At 53.9% G+C, this 27,609-nt stretch overlaps 1 protein-coding gene across 16 annotated transcripts in view; it reads left to right on the forward strand.

The window, feature by feature from the left end:
- The window catches only part of SMARCA4 (SWI/SNF related, matrix associated, actin dependent regulator of chromatin, subfamily a, member 4), a 107,744-nt gene that overhangs the window by 67,030 nt on the left and 13,105 nt on the right, over positions 1-27,609 (forward strand). For 7 of the 16 annotated variants that reach the window (XM_037817925.1, XM_037817926.1, XM_037817927.1 and 4 more), the window contains 10 exons: positions 48-155; positions 879-965; positions 1,690-1,736; positions 3,428-3,594; positions 11,744-11,907; positions 13,795-14,022; positions 14,343-14,441; positions 14,676-14,753; positions 16,202-16,420; positions 20,211-20,473. In XM_037817925.1, coding sequence (XP_037673853.1) covers positions 48-155; positions 879-965; positions 1,690-1,736; positions 3,428-3,594; positions 11,744-11,907; positions 13,795-14,022; positions 14,343-14,441; positions 14,676-14,753; positions 16,202-16,420; positions 20,211-20,473 — 1,460 coding nt within the window. The remainder of the gene's footprint in view (positions 1-47; positions 156-878; positions 966-1,689; positions 1,737-3,427; positions 3,595-11,743; positions 11,908-13,794; positions 14,023-14,342; positions 14,442-14,675; positions 14,754-16,201; positions 16,421-20,210; positions 20,474-27,609) is intronic. The other 9 variants (XM_037817931.1, XM_037817933.1, XM_037817937.1 and 6 more) reach the window with 4 other exon arrangements.

Raw genomic sequence — 27,609 nt, forward strand, 5'->3', positions numbered from 1 at the left:
CCAGGCTGGCGTTGGGTAGCCCCCTGAGCGGCGCCGTCTGCCCGCAGGTGGAGTACGTCATCAAGTGCGACATGTCGGCGCTGCAGCGGGTGCTGTACCGGCACATGCAGGCCAAGGGCGTGCTCCTGACCGACGGCTCCGAGAAGGACAAGAAGGTCGGTGGGCGGTGGGCTCCGGGGGCGCGGGTCCTTTCCCCACCTGGGCCCAGCCTGGCTGTGGCCTGAGGACACTTTCAGACCCAGGGTGGGCGCGAAGCCGGGGTGAGCAGAGCCCGTTGGTCAGGCAGACCCTCCCGCCCCCTGTTGTTAGGTTAAATCAGAGGAGGGGCTTGGAGTGGAGAGGAGTGGGGGGCTGGCGGGCAGCTGCCTGTCCCGGCTCCCTGGATTCTGCTTCCGATGCCTTGAGCTCATCCCTGCCTCCCATCCCTCCTCCTAGAAGTTCTGTTTGGGCCCTTTCCTGCCTCAAGCACCACAGCCTCGTGTTTCCCCATTGGCTTCCCGGCCCACAGCACCCCCCACCCCGGCTCCCAGCCCCCCAAATCCTTCCCTCACCAAGTGGCTGGAAAGCTCTTTCTGCCCCATCATGACCCACCTGGCTGAGACCCTCTAACGGCTGCCCCACGCACCCAGGACGAAGCTGGCGTTGCCGAGCGTCCGTGGCCTGGCCCCGGCTCTCTGCCGCTCTCGTTACCGTCTGTGCTGCCGGCCCCTGCCCCGTGCCTGTCGCTCTGCACCTGGAGCCTTGGTGTCGGCTGATTCCCGTCACCCCCCGGCCCTGCCCCTCCTGCCTGAGGCTCCCCGCAGGTCCCCCCACATGCACACACACTCCCCAAGCCCCCGGGACAAGGCCTGATTGGGACCCTCCCCCGTGCCCCACAGGGCAAGGGTGGCACCAAGACCCTGATGAACACCATCATGCAGCTGAGGAAGATCTGCAACCACCCCTACATGTTCCAGCACATCGAGGTGAGCCCGGGCGGGGCCCCTCGCCAGACCCCAGCGGCCGCGAGCTCCTCACAGAGCTGGGGTGCTTCGCCTGATTGGTTTTTTTAAAACCCGTATAAAAGCTTTGACCAGGTGTTGTTGCCTGTTCCCCATCTCTTTACCAACTGTGTCCGTACATCTGCTCCCTAAAGGATCCGAGCAGTTGGGAAAACGTGCAGTAGAAACGAAAGCCCCGGCCACCCCCACCCTCAGAGATGGCCACGGGAGCACTTGGAGACTATCCTGGGGCAGGGTGCTCTGTCCCTGTGGGGTGCCGCTGCTTCACCCCCAGGCACACTCTATCTCCCCCCAGAGGGCTGCTGTGTAGGGGCCACAGCTAAGGCTGTCACCAGAGGCTCTTAGCCGTGCCCTTTGAGAATCTGGATTCTTCCGGAAAGTACACGTACATCATGCATCCACATCCCCCAGAGTTGGTTTCAGAGCCGTGGCGGGACCCCCGTCCCCAGCCCCCTGAGGCCCGTCCGGTCTGAGCACTGTGGGGGGGCTCGGGCCCACGCTGGGCTCGGGCAGGCTGGCGCTCACTAGCTGGGCAAGGCTGGCAACTGGCCTTCACTCGCTGGGGGGCGCGCGGGAGGCAGGGCCAGAGACAGGAAGGCCGCGTCCTCTCGGCAGCAGAGCTGCGATCCGCGGGGCCAGGCCGCGTCCCCATTCTGCCTGGTGCTAACCCACCTCCCGTTCCTTACAGGAGTCCTTCTCTGAGCACTTGGGGTTCACCGGCGGCATCGTCCAAGGGTGAGTCACTGCTCAGCCGATGGGGCGGGAGGCGGCCCCAGGCCTGGTTGGCTTTATTGCCGTGGCTTACGATCGTCTGATTTCAGAGGCACTCTGTGCATGACAGGAACTGCGGTAAATAGAGAGGAACCCGAAGAAGAGAGTAGAAATCCCTCCCACCCCACACCCCCATCAACCCTGAGAGGCAGGATCCTGGGGGCAGATCCAACTTCAGGAGCCCCCTTGGCCATCTCTGGGCTCAGGGACCCCCGGCAGCTCTTACCCCTCTGAGCCTTCAACTCCAAACATTGACAGAGAGCTGCCTGCTTGGTTTTGGGGGTTTGTTTGGTTTTTATAAACTCCCGAGATCTATTCTGTTTGACCCATAATCCATATAGATGCTCTTAATGAGACCTTACGTTCTCGTTTAGCCCGGAGACTTCCAGATCTGGTGTTTGTCTTACATCCTCGGATCCCGGCGTTGTGGGCGTGTAATAGCCAGACACTGGCGCCGGCCTCGCGGGGCAGCCGGGAATGGCCTCCCCTAGTGCCCTCCACCCCACGGAGGACACGTCTCCACAGCTTCCCTCGTGACGTGCAGCCAAGCGGCTGCTTTCTTCACATTGATTTATTTTAAAGGGACTTTATTTTCTAGAGCCATTGTACGTTTACAGAATAATTACGCAGAGAGCACGGAGTTTTCCTATGTCCCTGCTCGCCACCCCCTCCAGTTTTCCCCGATATTAAGGTTTTGCATTAGTGAGGTAGCTCGTTGCAGTTGACATACTCGTAGGATTAGAATTACACTCAAGTCCAGGGTTGATGCTTCATTTCACCCTTGGAGCTGTCCAGTTCTATGGGCTGGTTTGGTTTTTCTCTTTTCTCCCCACTTTACACTGATAGCACATAGACACCATGATACTTCCCATTCTGACCCTCTCGAGCCCAGTTTACTGGGTCATTGACCTTCAGTGTTGGGCCGTGGGCACCACCACCGTTACCCAGAACCTCCCGTCACCCCAGCAGCCCCAGCTTCCTTGAGCTCCTGCTGCCGGGCCTGGCTGCTGTCTGCAGACATCACCATTGCCACCAGCCTTGCAAAAAGCATCTTATAGTTCGAGCCACTGTTAGTCCCCTGGGCTAGGAAGTCATTTCCAAGGGCAGAGGGACCGAATGGACGAGCAAAAAAGGCCTTGTGGTGTCTGTTTTCAATACGTAATTACATAGTGGAGCCCTGCAGATCTTGGTCAAAGCGCGTCCCCGAGCCTCAGTGTCCACATCTGAACACAGGGTGGCCGTCGGCAGTGAACGGGAGAAGCCACGGTGGCCCCCAGCTTGGCACCCGGCCCCGTGTCGGTGCCCTCCAACAGGAATGACCTTTGCCCTTGGAGGATCCCTAACGGTCAGGGGGTCGGGGCAGCCCCACTCACCCCCATTGTCCCGGGGTAACCGCGGGTAGCCCCTCCTGCCACTCCCGTAAGGATCCGGCTGCACAGTGATTCTGTGGTCACCCTAAGACGCCCAGGCTGCTCTTGACCAAGGGTGGCCTGAGTTTCTCTCCGCTCTGCTGAAACGGATTTGCCAGAACTTGAGGTGGGGTCTGTGCCCTGGAGCCCGGCCACCAGCCTCCCAGGCCTGCTCCCTCCTTGCCCGCCGGAAAGGCGCCGTGTGGTTTTTAATCGTGCGTCCTTCCCGCCTCCCTTCACCCCCAGGCTGGACTTGTACCGAGCCTCGGGGAAATTTGAGCTCCTCGATAGGATTCTTCCCAAACTCCGAGCGACCAACCATAAAGTGCTGCTGTTCTGTCAGATGACCTCACTCATGACGATCATGGAAGACTATTTTGCATATCGTGGCTTTAAATACCTCAGGCTTGACGGTGAGTGTGACCGAGAGAGAGCTGTATTGGGGGGGGTCCATCGTCCGCTGTGGCCGAGGCTTCCTGCCGGTGCGCCCTCCCCCGGGAGGCAGCGAGGCCCGTGGGCCCCAGTGCAGCGGCACATCGAGCACCCACTGAGCCAGCGGGCCCTGCCGGTGTCATGGCTGTAGCAGGGGCCCCCAGCGACGGAGCCGGAACTGACACCAGGTTCCCCAAGTGCCAGGCGGGTGGGCTTTCCACCGGAACGATAGGCCCCATGGGGAAGGTGCCCGAAAGGTCTGCTCCAACGGAAGTGACAGAAACCCTTATCACGTGGCCATAAGGATAGAAACACTGATAGACTCACGTAACCACAGACTCCGGGGGTTGATCCTGCTTCAGGCACGGCTGGATCCTGGTGTAGCTCGAGGGCTCTTCCGCAGGCTTCCCTCAACCTGCTCAGCACCCCCACAGCAGCCCAGGGCTGGCTCTCAGCGGGCGGCGGTGGAGCTGCCACTGGCCAGGCCTGGAGCCGGAATCAGCCTGGACCGTGTGCACTTAGGGCAGCAGGAACAGAGGAACGGGAAGTGGGTACACCCGGCGCAAGAGCCGCTGGTGCCGAGAAGTTGCAGCCCCGGTCCTCTCAGGGTCCCTCGGAGGAGGCACTGCTGTGACTGCTGGGGTGGACAGGGCTAGTGAGAATCTTGTCGCCGTTGAGTGGCTGAGTGTTTCCTGCGATGGCTCCGCTCTCCGCACCCTCCCCTGTAGGCCATGTGCAGCGTGATATTGGGTGGGACACGCGTGAAACCGTACAGCAGTGATTGAAACGAGGGGCTTTCGTGTGGGAGTGGGAGTGGAAGCAGCCCCAGGCACGACGGCCGGTGCCCCCCTGGCACTGGGCGGCTGGGGCCCTGCCAGCTCGGCTCCTGCCCACCCCGAGGCCTTCCTCTCTTCCGAGGCCGGCTCCCTGCACACCAGTCTCCTCGCCAGCAGGAAGGGGGAGAGAGGGAGAGAGGAGGGGGAAGACAGGCTGCCGCTTTGTGTTTTCTTCTGATGAGCTAATTTTTTTTTTTTTTTATTAAATTCGGTTTTATTGAAATACATTCAAACACCATACAGTCATCCATGGTATACAATCCACTGTCCGCAGTATAACACAGTTATGCGTTCATCACCACAATCTATCTCTGAACATTTTCCTTACATCAGAAAGAACCAGAACAAGAATAAAAAATAAAAGTGAAAAAAGAACACCCAAATCATCCCCCCATCCCACCCCATTTTTTTTATCTTCATTTTATTGAGATATATTCACATACCACGCAGTCATACAAAACAAATTGTACATTCGATTGTTCACAGTACCATTGCATAGTTGTACATTCATCACCTAAATCAATCCCTGACACCTTCATTAGCACACACCCAAAAATAACAAGAATAATAATTAAAGTGAAAAAGAGGAATTGAAGTAAAAAAGAATACTGGGTACCTTTGTCTGTTTGTTTGTTTGTTTCCTTCCCCTATTTTTCTACTCATCCATCCATAAACTAGACAAAGTGGAGTGTGGTCCTTATGGCTTTCCCAATCCCATTGTCACCCCTCATAAGCTACATTTTTATACAACTGTCTTCGAGATTCATGGGTCCTGGGTTGTAGTTTGATAGTTTCAGGTATCCACCACCAGCCACCCCAATTCTTTAGAACCTAAAAAGGGTTGTCTAAAGTGTGCGTAAGAGTGCCCACCAGAGTGACCTCTCGGCTCCTTTTGGAATCTCTCTGCCACTGAAGCTTATTTCATTTCCTTTCACATCCCCCTTTTGGTCAAGAAGATGTTCTCCGTCCCACGATGCCAGGTCTACATTCCTCCCCGGGAGTCATATTCCACGTTGCCAGGGAGATTCACTCCCCTGGGTGTCTGATCCCACGTAGGGGGGAGGGCAGTGATTTCACCTTTCAAGTTGGCTTAGGTAGAGAGAGAGGGCCACATCTGAGCAACAAAGAGGCATTCGGGAGGAGGCTCTTAGGCACAGCCATAGGGAGGCCTAGCCTCTCCTTTGCAGCAACAGTCTTCCCAAGGGTAAATCCTGTGGTAGAGGGCTCAACCCATCAAACCACCAGTCCCCTATGTCTGTGGTCATGTTAGCAACCATCGAGGTGGGGTAGGCCAATACCCCTGCATTCTCCACAGGCTCCTCAAGGGGGCTCTACGTATTTTTTTTCCTTGTTTTTTTTTTTTTTTCCTTAACCTTTCCCTTTTTTTTTAAATCAACTGTATGAAAAGAAAAAAATTAAAAAAAAAAACCCATACAATAAAAGAACATTTCAAAGAGACCATAACAAGGGAGTAAGAAAAAGACAACTAACCTAAGATAACTGCTTTACTTCCAACATGTTCCTACTTCACCCCAAGAAAGTTACCTAATATAGCAACATTTCTGTGAACTTGTTCCTACTATATCCGTCAGAAATTAACAGACCATGGTGATTCCTGGGCATCCCCAGAGCGTTAAATAGCTTATCTGTTCTTCTTGGATTATTGTTCCCCCTTCCTTAATTGCTCTCTATTGCTAGTTCCCCTACATTCTACATTATAAGCCATTTGTTTTACATTTTTCAAAGTTCACATTAGTGGTAGCATATAATATTTCTCTTTTTGTGCCTGGCTTATTTCGCTCAGCATTATGTCTTCAAGGTTCATCCATGTTGTCATATGTTTCACGAGATCGTTCCTTCTTACTGCCGCGTAGTATTCCATCGTGTGTATATACCACATTTTATTTATCCACTCATCTGTTGAAGGACATTTGGGTTGTTTCCATCTCTTGGCAATTGTGAATAATGCTGCTATGAACATTGGCATGCAGATATCTGTTCGTGTCACAGCTTTCCGATCTTCCGGGTATATACCGAGAAGTGCAATCGCTGGATCGAATGGTAGCTCTATATCTAGTTTTCTAAGGAACTGCCAGACCGACTTCCAGAGTAGCTGAACCATTATACAGTCCCACCAACAATGAATAAGAGTTCCAATTTCTCCATATCTCCTCCAGCATTTGTAGTTTCCTGTTTGTTTAATGGCAGCCATTCTAATTGGTGTTAGATGGTATCTCATTGTGGTCTTAATTTGCATCTCTCTAATAGCTAGTGAAGCTGAACATTTTTTCATGTGTTTCTTGGCCATTTGTATTTCCTCTTCAGAGAACTGTCTTTTCATATCTTTTGCCCATTTTATAATTGGGTTGTCTGTACTATTGTCATTGAGTTGTAGGATTTCTTTATATATGCAAGATATCAGTCTTTTGTCAGATACATAGTTTCCAAAAATTTTTTCCCACTGAGTTGGCTGCCTCTTTACCTTTTTGAGAAATTCCTTTGAGGTGCAGAAACTTCTAAGCTTGAGGAGTTCCCATTTATCTATTTTTTCTTTTGTTGCTGTGCTTTGGGTGTAAAGTCTAGGAAGTGGCCGCCTAATACAAGGTCTTGAAGATGTTTTCCTACATTATCTTCTAGGAGTTTTATGGTACTTTCTTTTATATTGAGATCTTTGGTCCATTTTGAGTTAATTTTTGTGTAGGGGGTGAGGTAGGGGTCCTCTTTCATTCTTTTGGATATGGATATCCAACTCTCCCAGCCCCATTTGTTGAAAAGACCATTATGACTCAGTTCATCGACTTTGGGGGCCTTATCAAAGATCGGTCGGCCATAGATCTGGGGGTCTATCTCCGAATTCCCAATTCGATTCCATTGATCGATATGTCTATCTTTGTGCCAGTAGCATGCTGTTTTGACAACTGTGGCTTTATAATAAGCTTCAAAGTCAGGGAGTGTAAGTCCTCCCACTTCATTTTTCTTTTTTAGAGTGTCTTTAGCAATTCAAGGCATCTTCCCTTTCCAAATAAATTTGATAACTAGCTTTTCCAAGTCTGCAAAGTAGGTTGTTGGAATTTTGATTGGGATTGCATTGAATCTGTAGATGAGTTTGGGTGGAATTGACATCTTAATGACATTTAGCCTTCCTATCCATGAACATGGAGTATTTTTCCATCTTTTAAGGTCCCCTTCTATTTCTTTTAGTAGAGTTATGTAGTTTTCTTTGTATAGGTCTTTTACATCTTTGGTTAAGTTTATTCCTAGATACTTGATTTTTTTAGTTGCTATTGAAAATGGTATCTTTTTCTTGAGTGTCTCTTCAGTTTGTTCATTTCTAGCATATAGAAACATTACTGACTTATGTGCATTAATCTTGTATCCCGCTACTTTGCTAAATTTGTTTATTAGCTCTAGTAGCTGTATCGTCGATTTCTCAGGGTTTTCTAGATATAAGATCATATCATCTGCAAACAATGACAGTTTTACTTCTTCTTTTCCAATTTGGATGCCTTTTATTTCTTTGTCTTGCCGGATTGCCCTGGCTAGCACTTCCAGCACAATGTTGAATAACTGTGGTGACAGCGGGCATCCTTGTCTTGTTCCTGATCTTAGAGGGAAGGCTTTCAGTCTCTCACCACTGAGTACTATGCTGGCTGTGGGTTTTTCATATATGCTCTTTATCATATTGAGGAAGTTTCCTTCAATTCCTACCTTTTGAAGTGTTTTTATCAAAAAGGGATGTTGGATTTTGTCAAATGCTTTTTCAGCATCTATTGAGATGATCATTTGATTTTTCCCTTTTGAATTTTTAATGTGTTGTAATACATTGATTGATTTTCTTATGTTGAACCATCCTTGCATGCCTGGAATGAACCCCACTTGGTCATGGTGTATGATTTTTTTAACGTGTCTTTGGATTCGATTTGCAAGTATTTTGTTGAGGATTTTTGCATCTATATTCATTAGGGAGATTGGCCGGTAGTTTTCCTTTTTTGTAGCATCTTTGCCTGGTTTTGGTCTTAGATTGATGTTAGCTTCATAAAATGAGTTAGGTAGTGTTCCATTTTCTTCAATGTTTTGAAAGAGTTTGAGTAAGTTTGTTATCAGTTCTTTCTGGAAAGTTTGGTAGAATTCCCCTGTGAAGCCATCTGGCCCTGGGCATTTATTTGTGGGAAGATTTTTGATGACTGATTGGATCTCTTTGCTTGTGATGGGTTGGTTGAGGTCTTCTGTTTCTTCTCTGGTCAGTCTAGGTTGTTCATATGTTTCCAGGAAATTGTCCATTTCCTCTACATTATCCAGTTTGTTGCCATACAATTGTTCATAGTATCCTCTTACAATTTTTTTAATTTCTTCAGTATCTGCAGTTATGTCACCTTTTTCATTCATTATTTTTTTTATATGGGTCTTCTCTCTTTTTGATTTTGTCAGTCTAGCTAGGGGCTTGTCAATCTTGTTGATCTTCTCAAAGAACCAACTTTTGGTGATATTTATCCTCTCTATTGTTTTTTTGTTCTCTATGTCATTTATTTCTGCTTTAATCCTTGTTATTTCTTTTCTTGTACTTGGTTTAGGATTGGTTTGCTGTTCATTTTCTAGCTTCTTCAGTTGATCCATTAGTTCTTTGATTTTGGCTCTTTCTTCCTTTTTAATATATGTGTTTTCGTGCTATAAATTTCCCCCTCAGTACTGCTTTTGCTGCATCCCATATGTTTTGGTATGTTGTGTTCTCATTTCCATTCGTCTCTATATATTTAGCAATTTCTCTTGCTATTTCTTCTTTAACCCACTGATTGTTTAGGAGTGTGTTGTTTAACCTCCAGGTATTTGTGAATTTTCTAAGTCTCTGATGGTTATTGACTTCTAATTGTATTCCATTGTGGTCAGAGAATGTGCTTTGAATAATTTCAATCTTTTTAAATTTGTTAAGGCTTGTTTTATGTCCCAGCATATGATCTATTCTGGAGAAAGTTCCATGAGCACTAGAAAAGTATGTGTATCCTGGTGATTTGGGATGTAATGTTCTGTATATGTCTGTTAAATCTAATTCATTTATCAGATTGTTTAGGTTTTCAATTTCCTTATTGGTCTTCTGTCTGGTTGATCTATCTATAGGAGAGAGTGATGTGTTGAAGTCTCCCACAATTATTGTGGAAACATCAATTGCTTCCTTTAGTTTTGCCAGTGTTTCTCTCATGTATTTTGTGGCACCTTGATTGGGTGCATAAACATTTATGATTGTTATTTCTTCTTGTTGAATTGCCCCCTTTATTAGTATGTAGTGGCCTTCTTTGTCTCTCAGAACATCCCTGCATTTAAAGTCTATTTTATCTGAGATTAATATTGCTACACCTGCTTTCTTTTGGCTATAGCTTGCATGAAATATTTTTTTCCATCCTTTCACTTTCAATTTCTTTGTGTCCCTGTGTCTAAGATGAGTCTCTTGTATGCAACATATTGATGGTTCATTTTTTTTGATCCGTTCTGCGAATCTATATCCTTTAATTGGGGAGTTTAATCCATTTACATTCAACGTTATAACCGTGAAGGCATTTCTTGAATCAATCATCTTATCCTTTGGTTTATGTTTGTCATATGTATTTTTCCCCTCTGTCTATTAATATCCTTTATTGTACCCATACCGAATCTCTTTAGTACTGAACCTTCCTCCAAGTCTCTCTGTCCTGTCTTTGTTTCTCTGTCTGTAGGGCTCCCTTTAGTATCTCCAGTAGGGCAGATCTCTTGTTAGCAAATTCTCTCAGCATTTGTTTGTCTGTGAAAAATTTAAGCTCTCCCTCAAATTTGAAGGAGAGCTTTGCTGGATAAAGTATTCTTGGTTGGAAATTTTTCTCACTCAGAATTTTAAATATATCGTGCCACTGCCTTCTTGCCTCCATGGTAGCTGCTGATTAGTCACTACTTAGTCTTATGCTGTTTCCTTTGTATGTGGTGAATTGCTTTTCTCTTGCTGCTTTCAGAACTTGCTCCTTCTCTTCCGTGTTTGACAGTGTGATCAGAATGTGTCTCTGAGTGGGTTTATTTGGATTTATTCTATTTGGAGTTCACTGGGCATTTATGATTTGTGTATTTATGTTGTTTAGAACATTTGGGAAGTTTTCCCCAACAATTTCTTTGAATACTCTTCCTTGACCTTTACCCTTTTCTTCCCCTTCTGAAACACCAATGAGTCTTATATTCGGACGTTTCATATTATCTATCATATCCCTGAGGTCTGTTTCGATTTTTTCAATTTTTTTCCCCATTCTTTCTTTTATGCTTTCATTTTCCATTCTGTCATCTTCCAGGTCACTGATTCGTTGTTCAGCTTCCTCTAGTCTTGTACTATGAGTGTCCAGAATCTTTTTAATTTGGTCAACAGTTTCTTTAATTTCCATAAGATCATCCATTTTTTTATTTAGTCTTGCAGTGTCTTCTTTATGCTCTTTTAGGGTCTTCTTGATATCCTTTGTATCCCATACTGTGGTCTCATTGTTCATCTTTAGTTCTTTGAGTAGCTGCTCTAGGTGTGTGTCTCTTCTGATCTTTTGATTTTGGTGCTTGGTCTTGGGTTATCCATATCGTCTGTTTTTTTCATATGCTTTATAATTTTCTGTTGTTTTTGGCCTCTTGGCATTTGCTTAACTTGATAGGTTTCTTTTAGGATTTGTAGACCAATTGAAGTCCTTATCTCTAATTTATCAGATCTACAGCTTCGTGGAGTACACTTTCTCTAACTAACCAGCAGGTGGCGTCCACGAGCCACCTGTTCTCCAGAAGCCAGTTCTCCCCTGCTTAGCCTTTTTGGTGAGTGGCGGAGTGAGTCTTGTGGGGTCCAATTGGTGTACCAAGGTTGCGTGTGTAGTTGGTGTTGCCTGCCCTGTATATGGGGCGTGTTTCTAGGCAGTCAGGGAGGGGAGGTGGTTCTCACAATCAAATCTCCCTGGTGATCCTGGAGTTTTAAAGCTGCTGCAATAGTCTAATCCATCAGTTCAGTCCTGCCACAATTTGTCTCTGCCACTGACCCACAAGTCCTTGGTATTGGCGTGTGGCTCCTGAGACTTGCAAGTGGGCCCCTCTTCCAGGCCGTGCACCCCCTGGTCCTCTGTTGAGGGATGACTTTCCAAGGAGGCGGTGCAGCCCGCCTGGGACCATACATCCGCGTCGCTCACCAATCACAGCCCACGGACCACGTGTGGGTGCTGGTTCGGGCAGCCTGGCGAGCCGGCACCCCCGTCTCCTCACCACCGCCCCACACCCCCAGGTCCCCGGCTGACCCACTTCTCCCCTGTGCCGTCAGGAACCACGAAAGCGGAGGACCGGGGCATGCTGCTGAAAACCTTCAACGAGCCCGGCTCTGAGTACTTCATCTTCCTGCTGAGCACCCGGGCCGGGGGCCTCGGCCTCAACCTGCAGTCGGCCGACACTGTCATCATCTTCGACAGTGACTGGAACCCCCACCAGGTAAACGCAGGCTGGTGCCTCGGGGGGGACCTAGAGCCTCTTGATGACACAAACACAACACACACACATGCACGGATGTGCGCACACACCCTCGGAGTGCCCACCGGCCTCCGTCACATTGCCCCCAGCCCTGGAGCTGGAAGGAGCTGGATCACGTCTCTGAAGGTCTCTGGGGAGAGGACTGGAGGGCATTGTTGTTCCTTTATTTCTCAAAATGAAAATAGCTCTCTATCTTCTAATGATGAAAGCAACATATGCCACTCTTGTAATAGAAAATCCTGGCGTGACACAAACCCGTAAGGAAAGTGGGACCCGCCCTGGTGCCGTCAGCTGGCAGAGGTGCCCACCCTTCCAGGCCGGGCATGCGCACTCCCGGCTTTGTAAAGCTCAGCTGGGGGCCGCTTTATGTGCTTTGTTTCCTGCCGGCTTCTCCTCAGCGGTGCACCACACACCCAGCTCCCGCCTGTGAACATAGGTGTCCGTTACTTTTAAAGCCTGCCCAGCCTGCTAACAGACACGAGATTTTTTAAATGGAGGATTAATCATTCATTGTGTCTCTTTCTGAGAGTAACCTGTTCTTGTTAAATGCAATCACGAGTACCCCAGGGCATCTAAAGGCAGGAATCCCCTTTCCCACTGGCCCTGCCCTTTCCCGAGCGTGTGCAAGCAGCTCGCTGGATGCACGCAGGGACGTGCTGTTTCTGACACGGCTGCAGTGGGTTGTGCCCCTTGGTTTTCTCTTTTGTCATTCTGTGTCAATCGGCTCTCCGTGTGAGGACACAAACCCACCCCCGTCCTTTCCTCGGCTGCCAGGGGCTCCCTCAGATGGTTACCTTGGGGGGCCCTCATGTGCAAGGCTGTGGGCCTGGGCCCAGCACACACCGGCCAGGTCATCCTGAGATCAGGGTGCTGGGTTTGCAGGAGCCAGCGGGGCCTCGACAGCTGTCCCAGATTTCCTTTTCCTCCCACCTGGTGCCTACGGGTGTCGTCAGTGTTTAGCATCCTTGCTCACCCCATGGCTGAGTGACCCGGGGGATGGCTTGGTGTCCCCTCCAGCGATGACAGGCCCGTGGCCAAGAGGTGGTTGGGACGTGCCTCCCTCGTCAGCAGCAGACGGGGATCGGATGGCCACGTGGAGCCCCATCGCCTCGCCCTGCTCTGGGTCTTGGGGTGATGGTGAGCTGGGGTACACTGTCCTCCACCCACCCAGGGGGCCTTGGAGCGACACCGCTCACTGCAGGGCCCAGGGCGTGTCCCCGAGGGTCTGTCCTGCCTGCAGCGCACCGAGTCAGGAGCTGAGGGCTGGACACGGGCACTCTTGTGCCAGGGCTGCCTTTGCCACCCCTCACGGCCCAACCTGGCCATGCGGCTTCCGTGCCCAGAGACGGGGTTCTGGGGGAGCCTCCCAGCTCTGGGGTGGGGGTGATGATGCATACGGCACCCGTGGCCATGGCTGCCTCTGAACAGGGAGCTCCCTGGGCACCAGGCCCCCAGCCGAGCACCTGATGCCCTTTCGCCCATTTAATCTCCCAGTGGCCCGAGGGGTCCCTGTGTCTCTGGAGGGAGGCTGAGGCTCGGAGGGGAGGCTGCCGGCGTGGCAGCCAGAGGCCCTGTGCCGCTGTGACGGGCTGCAGGGAGAGGGCACCTCCCTGAGGTCCTCCTTGGAATTGCCCCACTTCCCGGGTCCCCACCCCACCCCAGGCGGGCAGCAGGTGACACCCCTGAGGGAACGGGAGTGAGGCCCCCCGACATCCACGGGCGGGCAGCCGGCACGGTCTCCAGGGCACGTCCCAAGTTCACAGCCGGATGCCAGGCCGCGAGGACGAGCCGCCCACCCTGTGCCCGCCTCCCGTGGCACTGACCCCCCGCCTCCCCCCGGCCCCCCAGGACCTGCAGGCCCAGGACCGAGCCCACCGCATCGGGCAGCAGAACGAGGTGCGCGTGCTGCGCCTGTGCACGGTCAACAGCGTGGAGGAGAAGATCCTGGCCGCCGCCAAGTACAAGCTCAACGTGGACCAGAAGGTCATCCAGGCCGGCATGTTCGACCAGAAGTCCTCGAGCCACGAGCGCCGCGCCTTCCTGCAGGCCATCCTGGAGCACGAGGAGCAGGACGAGGTGAGCGCCGCCCGGCCCCGGCCGCCCCGGCGTGAGTGCAGGACGCGTGCGCTGCTGCCTTCCCTTCGCGGCTTGGTTTTTTTTTCCCTTTTTTGCACTTTTTCTTTTTTTCTTCTTTTTTTTTTGCTTCCCTTTGGAGTAAAGGGAGTGTGGGCTGAACGGAAAGAGGATGAGTACTTTGCTTTTCCTTTGAAGTGGTTTTTTTTTTTTTTTTTTTTTTTCCTTTTTTTTTTTTTTCCCTTTTTTTTTTTTCCCTCAACTGCTGGTGAAAGGTGCCGGATTGACCGCTCTGGAGACTGAAGTCCTCTATTTATCCACAGAGCAGACACTGCAGCACGGGCAGCGGCAGTGCCAGCTTCGCCCACTCTGCCCCTCCGCCAGCGGGCCTCGCCCCCGACCTGGAGGAGCCACCTCTAAAGGTGAGCGGGGTAGTTCAGTCTCCACGCCCCTTCAATCCTCGGCTTCCCGCTCAGACGCCAGCCAGGGGCCTGCTCCCCGAGCGTGCGTGTGCGTGTGCGTGTGTGCCCCCACTCCACCCCCCGCCGCCCTGTGGGCCCCCGCCCGCCGCCGCCAGCTCGATGCCCAGGGAGCGCCGCCGCTCGCCACCCAGCCCGGCGCCCCCACAGCCGAACTAAACCTCTGCCGTCTTGTAGGAGGAAGACGAGGTGCCTGACGACGAGACCGTCAACCAGATGATCGCCCGGCACGAGGAGGAGTTCGACCTCTTCATGGTGAGCGCCGGGGGTCCCCAGTGAGGGCTCAGTGCCCGGCTGCCCGCGGGAAGCACAGCCCTTCAGGGGTTCAGTGCCCCACACCCCCACCCACCTGCCTTACGTCCCAGACAAAGCCCCAGCTGCCCCGGGCAGGGAGTGGGGCCACAGGCAGCTCTCAGTCTGGCCCCGTCGTGCCTCCCAGCAGATGCGTCCATCTCCCAGGGGGTCACTCCCTGCCCCATTCTGATTGTGTGACCCTCGGGCCAGCCAGGCCCGCCGAGCATCCACCTCCCGAGTTGCTGTGCAAGGCCAAGGGCCGCAGCCACAGGCCCCCTCGCATCCCAGGGCAGCGTGAGGTCAGCCCCGGCAGGCCTTGTGCCTTCCACCAGGGTCCACCACGAGGCTGCCACTCCCTTTCCGTCCCATCTCCTGCCACCCTCGTGTCTTCCTGGTTCTCTCTGTCCCCGAGGTAGAGCCCCTCTCCAGGTCAGGTCAGTCATTGCAGACCCCAGAGCTGTCACTTTCCTGCCATTGTGGCCTTGGTCCTGCGGGCAGACAGCCCCTTGGGAGCCTTCGATGTCCCCACCGGGGCACGTCCCAGCCCCCCCAATGCCCAGCCAGCCCCCCAACAGTGACCCCCACGTCCTCCTGTCCGCCTGGCCCCGAGCACTGACCCCCATGTCCTCCCATCCTCCTGGCCCCCGGCACTGACCCCCATGTCCCCCTGTCCGCCTGCTCCCAGCACTGACCGCCATGTCCCCGTCTGCCCGCCCCTAGCACTGACCCTCCCCCTCTGTCCACCCGCCCCCAGCACTGACCCTCCCCCCCGTCCACCTGCCCCCAGCGCTGACCCTCCCCCTGTCCACCCGCCCCCAGCGCTGACCCTCCCCCCCGTCCACCCGCCCCCAGCGCTGACCCTCCCCCCCGTCCACCCGCCCCCAGCGCTGACCCTCCCCCCCGTCCACCCGCCCCCAGCGCTGACCCTCCCCCCCCGTCCACCCGCCCCCAGTGCTGACCCTCCCCCGGTCCACCCGCCCCCAGCACTGACCCTCCCCCTGTCCACCCGCCCCCAGCGCTGACCCTCCCCCCGTCCACCCGCCCCCAGTGCTGACCCTCCCCCCCGTCCACCCGCCCCCAGCACTGACCCTCCCCCCCGTCCACCCGCCCCCAGCACTGACCCTCCCCCTGTCCACCCGCCCCCAGCACTGACCCTCCCCCCCGTCCACCCGCCCCCAGCGCTGACCCTCCCCCTGTCCACCCGCCCCCAGCACTGACCCTCCCCCTGTCCACCCGCCCCCAGCACTGACCCTCCCCCCCGTCCACCCGCCCCCAGCGCTGACCCTCCCCCTGTCCACCCGCCCCCAGCACTGACCCTCCCCCCCGTCCACCCGCCCCCAGCACTGACCCTCCCCCCCGTCCACCCGCCCCCAGCGCTGACCCTCCACCTGTCCACCCGCCCCCTGCAGCGCATGGACCTGGACCGCAGGCGCGAGGAGGCCCGCAACCCCAAGCGGAAGCCGCGCCTGATGGAGGAGGACGAGCTCCCCTCGTGGATCATCAAGGACGACGCCGAGGTGGAGCGGTTGACCTGCGAGGAGGAGGAGGAGAAGATGTTCGGCCGCGGCTCCCGCCACCGCAAGGAAGTGGACTACAGCGACTCGCTGACCGAGAAGCAGTGGCTCAAGGTACTTGCCAGAGAGGGCCGGCCCCTCCCTGTGGCGCACTCAGGCTGGGGCGGGGTCCCCATGGCTGCCGTGGTTCGGGACGTGGCCCCAAGGCCTGGCCACCCTCGGTGGGTCTCCTCTAGGGGCAGCGAGCCTCCTGCCGTGGGGTCAGGGACACTCAGGGGCCGGTTCCCAGGCGGGGGCCCAAGGAGGACACTGTCAGCTCCGAGGCCTCCCCTCTTCGTTGGAGTGGCTTCTGCCTGCCTCGTGGGAGGAAGAGCCCAGCGATGGGTGGCTGTGATCGCACTGCCCGTCAGGGGCTGGGTGTGCTGACGTGGGGGTCAGGCAGCCCTGCCTGGAGGCCTGGCTTTCCCCTGGGCAAGTCACATCTCCGTGAACTGGACTCGGCTGCAGGGAGAGCCGGCCCCTGCAGGCTGCTCGACCCTGGCCCGGCCCCGTTGGAGGCCCCAGGGGCGCAGCTGCTGCAGAGGGGGCGCCGGCCCCACAGCCGGGCTGTGCCTCGCGTGGCCCTCCTGACGCTGCCTCCACACAGCGCCTCCATTTCACGGTCCAGCAGATGCTGGGCACGTGCCGCCATAGTCCCCTAGGGCTGCCAAAACAAAGCATCCCGAACCGCGTGTCTCAAAGCCGCAGAAATGCGTCCTCTCAGTTCTGGGGGCCGAAAGTTCAAAACGAAGGAGTTGTCAGGGCTTTGCTCCCCGCAGAGGCTCTGGGGAAGGCTCCTTCCTGGCCTGCTTGTGCCTGCATCACCCCCGTCTGCCTCCGCCTTTGCACGGCCTCCCCCAGCACGGCTCTTCTCTTCCCGGGGGAACACTGAGCACAGCAGATCAGGGCCCCCCAACCTAGTCTGACCTCTTCTTAACTGAGCACGTCTTCAATGACCCTGTTTCCAAATGTGCTTTCATGCAGAGGTTCCGGGGGTGCGTGAGTTTTGGGGGGGCACATTTCAACCCGTAGCATGTACTTCCACAGAATGCCCAGCTCCAGGGGCAGCACTGGGGTCAGAGTGACAAACCGGAAGTCAGCCCACCCCCTACTTCAACCCCCGAGGGGCCCTGAGTGCAGAGGTGACAACTGAGACTCCCGCTCTGAAGTAGTTTCAGAAAAATGGCCCCCAGCGTCCAGGGAGGCGGCCAGCAGCTCGCAGCTGCTCCCTGCTGAGTGCCCCATGAGCAGTGAGTGATCCCACCCGCCCGAGCCCCCTGATCACCTCCCGGAAGCTCAGAGCCCCCAGCCCTGGAAGCTTGCCCACCGAGCTGTGCACGGGGGACGCGGGAAGGGGGTGTATTGAAACTTGCCAGGGGAGCAGAGGGACCATCCGGTGGCCGTGCCCTCCCCCAGCCACCAGCCCTTCCCTGAGCAGAACACTGCAGGGGCGAGAAGAGGGAGCCAGGACCCCAGACCCGTGCGGGCTGCGGGCGCCTGTTAAAACGGGGCTGCCCGAATGCCGGTGCTTCGTGCACGTTTTGTTTTCATTGCCCCGAAGAAAAACCCTGCCCCCCTCAGCTTTCTCCTTCCAATCTCTTTATCCCCGTGGCCCCGGCAGCCATGACCTACTCTCTGTCTCCGTGGATTTGCGTGTTCTGATCGTGTCGCACGGAGGCAGTCACACGGCACGTGTCCTTTGTGGCCAGCTTCTTTCACCCGGCATCGTGTTTTCAAGGTTGTGGCGTCAATGCATTCCTCGTCCCCTTTTTATTGCCAAGTAGAATTCCGTTGTCTGGGGATGGCGTCTTTGGTTTGCCCTTTCACCCAGCTCATGGATATTTGGATCATTTCTGCTTTTGGGCCGTTGCGGCTGATTATGCCGTGAGTGTTCCGGGACAGGTGTCTGCTGGGCCTGTTTCCAGCTCCTTTGGGTCTGTAACTAGCCCTGGGATTGCCCGATCGTGTGGTCATTCTCTGTTCAGTTTTTCAAGGAAATGTCTGCCCATTCTCCAAAAAGGCTGCACTGTTTTCCCAGCAGCAGGACGTGAGGGCTCTAATGTCTCCTTACTCTCGGCAACCCTTGTCTCCGTCTGACTTTCTGATTACAGCCATCCCGCTGGGTGCGACGCGCGAGCTCCACGCTGGTGACTGACAGTGTTGCTCGTTGTCTCAGGCGCTAGTTGTCTGTGTGTGTGTCTCCTTGAGAGAAGTGTCCGTGCAGATCCCGGCCCTCTCTTAAAATGGGTCATTTTTTCATATTCAAGTCATGAGGGCTCCTTATAAGCCCTGTCTCAGATACATGAATTGCAGATATTTTCTCGCATTCTGTAGGTTTCCTTTTCACTTTATCAGTGGTGTCCTTTCAAGTACAAATGTTTTAAATTTTTGTAAAGCCCAGTTTATCTGTTTTTCTTCTGTTGCTGGTGCTTTGATGGCTCGTGTAAGCCATGGCCAAATCCAGATTTACCCTTGTGGTTTCTTCCAAGAACTTTATGGTTTTAGCTCTTACATTCAGGTTTGAAATCCATTTTGAGTTCATTCTTGTACTTTGATTTTTTTTTGAATGTGGCTCTCTGGCTGTCACAGCACCATTTGCGGAAAAAACAATTCCCCATTGAGCATGTCTTTTTTTTTTTCTTTCTTTTTTTCTTTTTTTTTTTGAGTTCTACTCAATAAGTTTCATATTTAAATTTTTTTAAAAAATACAGTTGTCCCAAAGAGGCACTCCCCAACGCTCCTGGATGGCATGTAATTGGTACCCTTTGCCGATGGCCTCTCTGGGGCGCTTTGTTCCAGAAACCTTTGCAGCGTCCCAGCCATGGCACTGCTGGGCTTACCTGCCCCCCCACTCCCCAGCCACGGGGCCGGACACCCCCCACCGCCCAGGCCCGAGCCAGCCCCTGGCGGCCTCCATCTCCGTGCTCTTCCTCTGCCCGGATGCCTGCCCCCAGCCCTCCTCTAGGCTGGGGCCCGCTTGTCTCACCTCCCACCTCCCCCGGGACGGACTGCGTCAGCTCTGGCCAGTGCTGCCTCCTCGGCACCAGGCCCAGAGCCCGCTAGGGTGAGACCCTCGGCCAGCTCGTGCCGTGAGGCCCAGACCCCCTCCCTTTTCTAATCCCAGACCCCCCAGAAACCAGGCTTCTCTTTGCTTTGCTTTCAGGGATGAGACATGCAAGTTCGATGAAAGTGACTAAGTTGGGATTATTCATTACTTAATATCGTTAACGTTTATGTGAAACTCAGCAGTTTCACTTCTGGAATCCGCCTTAAGGAAAGCCAGATGTTGGTCGGATCGTCCCTTAGTATGACACACACAGCGAGATGGAGACCACCTGAATGCCCGAGGCCGGGGCCGGGTGGGGCTAGAGCACACCCTGCAGTGAAATGCTAGCTCGCCATCACGGTGTTGGGAAAGGCGGGAAAACTATCTGTGATAAATAGTAAGTCAAAAGGAACAACAACAAAAAGAGCTGCAACACGGAACGTAGACTACACTCCCAGTTTTGTTTTCAGTCGTGCGCGTGAGCGTTAGAAGGACGGGAAGGGTCTAGAGCAGAAGTGCTGGTGGCGTCCTCCCCGGGTGGCAGGCTGATTCTGGGCCGTGACAGTACGGCTAATTCACGAAGAGGGATGCCCGTTTACCTTTTCCGGGACGGGCTTGGGGTACCTCTGCCTGGCGCTCCCCTTGTCCGCCTGGAGGCCCGTCGGGAGCAGCCGCGTGGCCGAGCGGCCCCTGCAAGCTGAGCCTGGTGGGTTCCAGGCACAGGGCAGCCTCCCCCCAGCCCCAGCCGGGGTGCCCCGGGCCTGGCACGCACCCTCTGCCGCTCGGCCCCGGTGCTGGCTGTCCTATTTCCCACTGTTGACCCTGAAGGCTATCGAGGAGGGCACGCTGGAGGAGATCGAAGAGGAGGTCCGGCAGAAGAAGTCGTCGCGCAAGCGCAAGCGAGACAGCGACGCCGGCCCCTCCCCGCCGACCACCAGCACCCGCAGCCGCGACAAGGAGGACGAGAGCAAGAAGCAGAAGAAGCGCGGACGGCCGCCCGCCGAGAAGCTCTCGCCCAACCCGCCCAGCCTCACCAAGAAGATGAGGAAGGTCGTCGACGCCGTCATCAAGTACAAAGACAGGTAAGCCGAGGGGCGAGGCAGGGCGCGGGCCGCGCTCCAGGCATGGCTCGGCGAGGACTCCTCACGCGGCCCGTTTGTCCTCCCGTGCTCAGTGCCTGTCGCCTGGTGGTTCGCTCATTCATTCAACAAACGTGGATTGACTTTCCGTATCCCGGGCCTCCGTCAGGGCCCTGGGGACAGGCAGTGTCCCTGTCCTCGTGGGGCTTACGTTCCGGGAAGGGGGAGCAGACGCCGTCACTGTGATGTGAGGGAAACGAAAGCGGAGGCTGGGATGGCATCTGGGGACAGAGCTGGGGGAGGAGCGTTCCCGCAGGGGGAATGGAAGGTGCAAAAGCCTTGGATGAGAGCCGGTCCGGTAGGTCTGAGGATGGTGAGGAGTGATCCAGGAGGAGGCGGGGGCCAGCTCTACCCTGCCCTTCTCCCGCACTCAGCACGACACGCCCAGGGTTGGCCAGCCCCTCTCGGGCTCCCTGTGCCATCACGGTCACCCACGGGCTGAGGACATGTAGGCTAGGCTCTGCCCCAGGCACTGGGTCCCCTCCCTCACACACCAGAGCAGGACAGCACGTGGTGGGTTCAGCTGGGGCCATGTGCCCCGTCTCTGCCAGGGTGGGCCGCCCGGGGGACAGCTCCACCCTCTCTGGGGCCTGGGGTGGCAGGACTCTTCCTGAGCATCGAGGCGGAAGGCCCACCCTTGACCTCTGGGGCAAACTCACCCTTTCCACGTGTGTGGGTTGCTCTGCTCTGCTTGCCTAGATTTCTCGCCTCCAGACCTCAACCTCCATGGCTCTGTTTTTGAAGACATTTTCCTTCAGTTTGTTCCTCTGTCCCCTCCAGTCCAGGCTGGCCATGGCTCCAGCTGTATGGTTCTCAAAAATCTCATTGTCTTGGCATGAAGCACACAGGGGTCAAAACAGTCAGCCTATAGGACTTCCCACAAATGCTTTCTGGATAGCTCCATCTCCAGTCCTGGCTAGTACTGAAATGGTAGTCGGGTTCCATGTTTGGTTCAGTACTCACGTGGGGTTGTAGTTACTGGGGTCTCACTTTTTGGAAGCCCAGAATTTTCCGAACTATCAGTTTCTGGTTTCTTTGAATCCAAGGGTTCAGTTCCAAGTTTATCTCTGTCCTCTTGCATTTTACCGTAACCTGAAAGGAAAAGCCAGGCTACCTCCTCCACGCATAGTCTGGAGATCTCCTCAGCTAAGTGTCTCAGCTCGTTGCTTTCCAATTCTGCCTTCCATCCGACATCAGGACACAATTTTGCCAAATTCTCTGCCACTTTAAAACAAGGATCACCTTTCTTCCAGTTGGCAATGACACATTCCATAATTTCTGCTCGAGGCCTCATCAGAAGTATCTTTAGTGTCCATATTTCCACAAGCAGTCGCTTCAAAGCAGTTTAGGCCTTTTCTATCACGCGCCTCACAATTCCTCCAGAATCTTCCCCGTATTCATTTAAAAAGCTGTTCCAGCATGTTTGGTATTTATAAACTGAGCAGCAGCCACGCTTTACTACTCTGGTACCAAAATCTGTTCTAGTTTGCTCATGCTGCTATTATGCAAAACACCAGAAATGGATTGGCTTTTATAAAGGGGGTTTATTTGGTTACACAGTTACAGTCTTAAGGCCATAAAGTGTCCAAGGTAATGCATCAGCAGTCAAGTACCTTCACTGGAGGATGGCCAATGGCGTCTGGAAAAGCTCTGTTAGCTGGGAAGGCACGTGGCTAGTGTCTGCTTGCTCCCAGGTTGTGTTTCAAAATGGCGTGCTCCAGAATGTCTCTGTGTCAGCTAATTGGGGCAAACTCTGGGCTAGTACCTCCACAGCATCAGCAAAACTCTGCTTTCAATGGCCGTCTTTAAAATGTCTCTGTAAGTTGCAGCAGCTCCAAAATGTCACTCTCAATTGCTCTGAGGTCCCTCTGTGAGCTCTTTTTATAGTGCTCCAGTGAACTAATCAAGGCCCACCCTGAATGGGCAGGGCCACATTTCCATGGAAACACTCAACCAAGCGGTCACACCTTGATCACAGGTGTCACTTGCAGTTGGGTGGGTCACATCTCCATGGAAACTCAGTCAGAAGGTTCGAACCTAATCAACACTAATGTGTCTGCCCCGACAAGAATGCATTAAAGAATATGGCTTTTTCTGGGGGACATAATGGGTACAAACCAGCACACTGACCAGTTGGGTGGCTATCCTTGGGGAGAGGGTGAACTTTGACCCTGTCTCACACCGTATGCATATATTAATTTGAAATGGATCACAGATGCCAGCGTGAAAGATAAGACAAAGCTCCAGAAGAAAACATGGGAGAAAAGCTTCGTGACCTTTTTCAGCGGGACATGAATACCACTAAGGATAAAAGGCTGCCGCGTCGGGCTCGGCTGCAATTAGGAACATCTGTTCACCCAAGGACACCATCGGATAGTGGGAACTCCTGTCCCAAGCTGGGAAAAGACAACCCGATTTGGAAATGGGCCAAAGGAGCCTCAGAAGAGGCTGCCACCTGCTCCTGACGTGCAGAGGTGCTGGGGACACTCCATCAACCCCATAATGTTAGGGAAATGCACTCTGCCCTGAATGGCTGAAATTCCTGTAAGTGCTAGCAAAGATGTGGAGCCGTCGGCCCTCACGCTGTTTACGAGTGGGAGTCCCTCTTTGGCAGTATCTTCTAAACCTAAACACACCTATATCCTCCACCTTGGCCACTCCACTCCTGGTTATTCACCCCAGAGAACTGAGTGGCTGTGTCCCCACCAAGAGATACATGCACAAGTGTCCACGACAGTTTTGTTCACGATAGCCCCTCACCAGAAACGGCCCAGACGTCCATCCCCGGGACAATGGGAGAAAGGGGACTTGATCGTACGGTGGAATTTTAACATCCTTGAAAACAAGCAGCAAACGGCCGCGACGCGGAAGACGCTCACATATGTGTTGTTGAATGAAAGGAACCAGACACTGAAGCCGCCTACTGCGTGATTCCCGTGACACGAAGTTCAAAAACTGGACCATGATGATGCACAAGGGAACCTTCCGGAATGTCGGGAATGTTCTAATCGTAGATCCGGATGTTGGGAACTCAGGTACTTACATACAAACATCCATCAAGGTGTATCCTTATATGTGCACCTTCCTGTTTTATGTTATACCTCAGAAAGACTCTTGGAAACAGCATGCTGAGCTTGTTGACGAGACCTTGAATATTTTTACAGGAAAAAATTACGTCGTCAGTCCATTTTGTTAGTATTCTGTGATTTACTGGAAAACCCTTATTGATTGTCATCATATTTAGCTGTATAACGTGCAGCAAAAGAGAAAATGGCTCACACAACTGCTAAAAAAAGTCATTCCCCTAGCTTGTGTAGGATTTGATAATGAATCAGCCAATAAATTAAAATGAACTCTTTAAGAGTTGGCAAGATGTTCTGTCACAGAACACTGAGCTCCTGGTAGGGATTCCGAGATCGGGTTTGATACGAACACCAGTGTCGGAGTCAGACGGCTGCGCTTTAGCTTCTGTTGGATTCATGTAGCAAGACACCTCCATGAAGGGTTTGATGCGTGGCTTAAATGTGACCTCACGTCCTCCTGGATCGATGGCTTCACAGAACTGGCAGTTGTCCGTTACACCAGAAAGAACTGTTGGAGGAGCTACAAGTGACAAGGCAGCGAGTGTGCTTGTTCAAGGAAACCTCCCGGGTATGCCTTTGAGCCCTTCCGAGTTCATTTTTGTATATGGTGTGAGGTAGGGGTCCATCTTCATTCTTCTCCATGTGGTTCTCCAGGTTTCCAGCTCCGTTTCTTAAAGAAATTAATTATTTCCCCACCGAGTGGACTTGGCACCCTTGTCAAAAGTCATTTGGCCTTAGGTGTGTCCCAGATGACACCGAGAAACGTCACCCACTGTGACAGGCTCGGGTTCTCTGGTGTTGCCACAGAAGTTGAAGCAGGGCACAGAAACTCAGAAAGGGAAGTCACGTGTTCCCGAGTGAAAAGCTGTTTTGTTGGACAAAGATTTTCAAAGATGATATTTAGGTCCAAAATGGACATACCTAACTGATACTGTTGACATTCTTAGTCTGGATTTGAAACTGTGGGGGAAAGCAGCAATGTGGTTCAACCTGTTAGAAGAGATTGAAGTCGGGGGACAGATTACAAGACCACCCTCGCTTCGGTCATCAGTGCGAGTGTGGGGGTCCCAGGACCACCCTCAGGTCCGGTAATTCACTGGAAGGACACACCGAAGAAGGCCTTACGCGTGCGGTTACAGTTTATCACAGTGCCCGGGGGGAGGTTAAAATCACCAAGGGAAGAGAGGCGGGGGGCTGGATCCAGGAAGGTTCCACGCTGTTCCGTCTGTCCTCTCCCGGTGGAATTGTGGACGATGCGGACACCCTCAGCCACGAGGCATGACAGCCAGGAAGGCTCGGCCACCTGGGCACGGTCGGCCGCCTGCCCCCCGACCTCAGACTCCAGCCCCTCCAGGGCTCGAACTGATTCTGCAGGACTTAGAAGTCCCACCCTAAGCACATCGTCGGACTATCTGGCCGGCCTGAGATCCGCCCGGTAAACAAAGACCCTCCTCTCAGGCAGGACGTTCCGAGGGGCTTCGGGATCCCCTCCCAGGAGCCAAGGGCAGGGGCCACCCTCTCTTTACGGCGCCTGCCAAGCACATGGGAGGGTTCCGAGATGGAGCTCCAGCGCCCTTGTCAGCCCCTCCACAGACCACGTGAAATTCAAGACAGCGTCATATCTCACTCAATCACTTTTTCACAGAAGGGAAATTGAAATGTTAAAGAAAAACATTTTGATTTAAAAAAGAAATCTATTTCCTTTCCCAACCCCGCTAATGAGTTAAACCCTATAACCAAGTGTTCCAGTTTGCTAAAGCTGCTGCTATGCAAAAAATGGATTGGCTTTTTTAAAGCGGGTTTATTAGGTTACAAATTTACAGTTCTAAGGTCAAAAAAGTGTCTAAGTCATCAACAAGAGGATACCCTCGTTGAAGAAAGGCCGATGGCGTCCAGAACTCCTCTTGTCAGCTGGGAAGGCACGTGGCTGGCGTCTGCTCATCCTTTGCTCCCAAGTTCTGGTTTCAAGATGGCTTTCTCCAAAATGTGTCTGGGCTTCTGTCTCTTTTAGCTTCTCTCTCTCAGCTCCTGTGCATCCTTGCTTGCTCCCCCAGTGTGTTTCTCTCTAAGCATCTGGGGGTCCTCACGTAGCTTCTCCAGGGCAAACTCTGGGCTTCATCTCTTAGCTTAGCATTTCCAAACATCTTTCTGTCTGCATCTCCAACCATCTGGGTCTGTGTCGGCCGGAGCTCTCTTAAGGACTCCGGTAAACTAGTCAAGATCCACCCTGAACAGGTCGGGTCACATCTCCTTGGAAACAGCCTAATCAAAAGATCCCCCCCATAATGCATCTGCTCCCACAAGAGTGGATTAAAAGAACATGTTTTTTTGTGGGGGACATAATAGATGCAAACCAGCACACCAAGTTAACCACAGAGCTGCTAAGAGAATGAATTATTATAGCTTAGTTCTTCCCGGATGTCAAATACACCAGCATTGTTTTGGATGAAGCGTCAGGAGCCCACCTTGCCGAGCAGAACATGTCACTACTGCCCTTCCCAGCGACCCAGGGACTCCAGGAGGGACAAGCCGTCTCGGCCACACACCTGCCACTGCACCCACGGCAGGGGGCCTTGGGGAGAGGCTGGCACGCCCGCCCCACCCAGTGGGCTTGTTCTGATTATTGCTTTTGATCATTTATCTGGAGGTTTTCCCCCCGTGTTACATTTAGAAGTCAGCAGACTTGTGTTTATTCTCTACGCCGTGTTTCCTTCATCACACATGTACAGGGCTGGCCTTGTTGGGGGAACTTCTGCTCTATTCCAGCACGTTCAGACTCTGGCTGCTACAGTCAGCGGAGCCTGCAGAGCTCTGCAGTGCATCCAGGTGGTGGGGGGATCCGTGAGCAGGGCCTGGAGGGTGCGTGGGGCTCACGCCAGGGAGCGAGGGAGCCGGCCTCCAAGGATGGGGGAAGACGAGTGCCGCCCGGGGAGTGCTGAGCTGGCCCAGAGGGCTTTGCGGGGAGGGCCTGGGGCTCGGGGCAGGCAGGGTCTGGGGGCCAGGTCACCTCACACCTGCCGGGCTTCCCGGCTGTCAAGTACCTTCTCCGAGCTGGTTTGAAATCTCAGACTGCATCGGGGACCCCAAACTCTAAACCCAAACGTGAAACCGGAATTCAGAAACGAATGGGGAGTCTTTACTTTAACATCAAAATACATAAAATTAAAAAGTTCGGCACAGGCCTGGGGCTGGGCGGCCCTGGTTGCTGGCTGTGGGCACAGCCAGTGGGGAATCGTCCCTCAGTGCTCCAGAGGCCTCAGCAGCTGGTGGCCGAGGCCTTCCGGGCACTGTCTCCAGATGCCAGGGGAGCCGGAGCGTGTCCCAGGGGTGCCGCCAGAGCAGGGAGGCTGCGGCAGTGAACCCCCAGGGCTGACCCTCGCTCCCCTGCCCCATCCCTGAGCCAGGAGGGCGCCACCACGTCGGGGCTTTAAAGCTCCGGTGTCACGAGGACCCAGGGCTGACTCATCGCCGCGCCTCTTCCTTCTGTCTGGGCGGTCTCAGGCCTTTGCCCGTCCTCCCTGGGCCTCCGTCTCCAAGGCCACTGTGTGGGGTGAGGTGGGCACCTAGAGCCCGGCTTGGAACACTCCGTCGGTGAGCGGAGCTGTGCAGGGGGCCGCGGGCTGTGGGGGCGGCTTCGCCCTCAGCCTCCGTCTGCGCATCTGCTGGCCAGGGTCCAGCTGCACTCCCCTGCCTCCCCCAAGCCCGGCACCTCCGTGTACAGAAGCAGAGAGCAGGGCCGTCCTGCAGAGTAGAAAGGCTGTGCCTCGATGTGCACAAGAAACTGGGACAGCAACTCGCAGCCCTGATGTGGGCCATGGAGTCTGCACAGGAGGGTGCCTGGGTGATGTGTTTGCCATCCCCCCTCCCAGGCCTTCAGGGCAGGCACCGGGGAAAGCGTGACTAACTGGAGGGCAGCAGCAGAAGGCGGCCGGGGGTCCTGGGGGCCTTTCTGTGAAGGAGCCAGGAAGCTCAGCGTGTCCCCAGCCTGCAGTGCCC

This window comes from Choloepus didactylus, chromosome 25 (assembly GCF_015220235.1).
Source record: "Choloepus didactylus isolate mChoDid1 chromosome 25, mChoDid1.pri, whole genome shotgun sequence".
Lineage (NCBI taxonomy): Eukaryota > Metazoa > Chordata > Mammalia > Pilosa > Megalonychidae > Choloepus > Choloepus didactylus.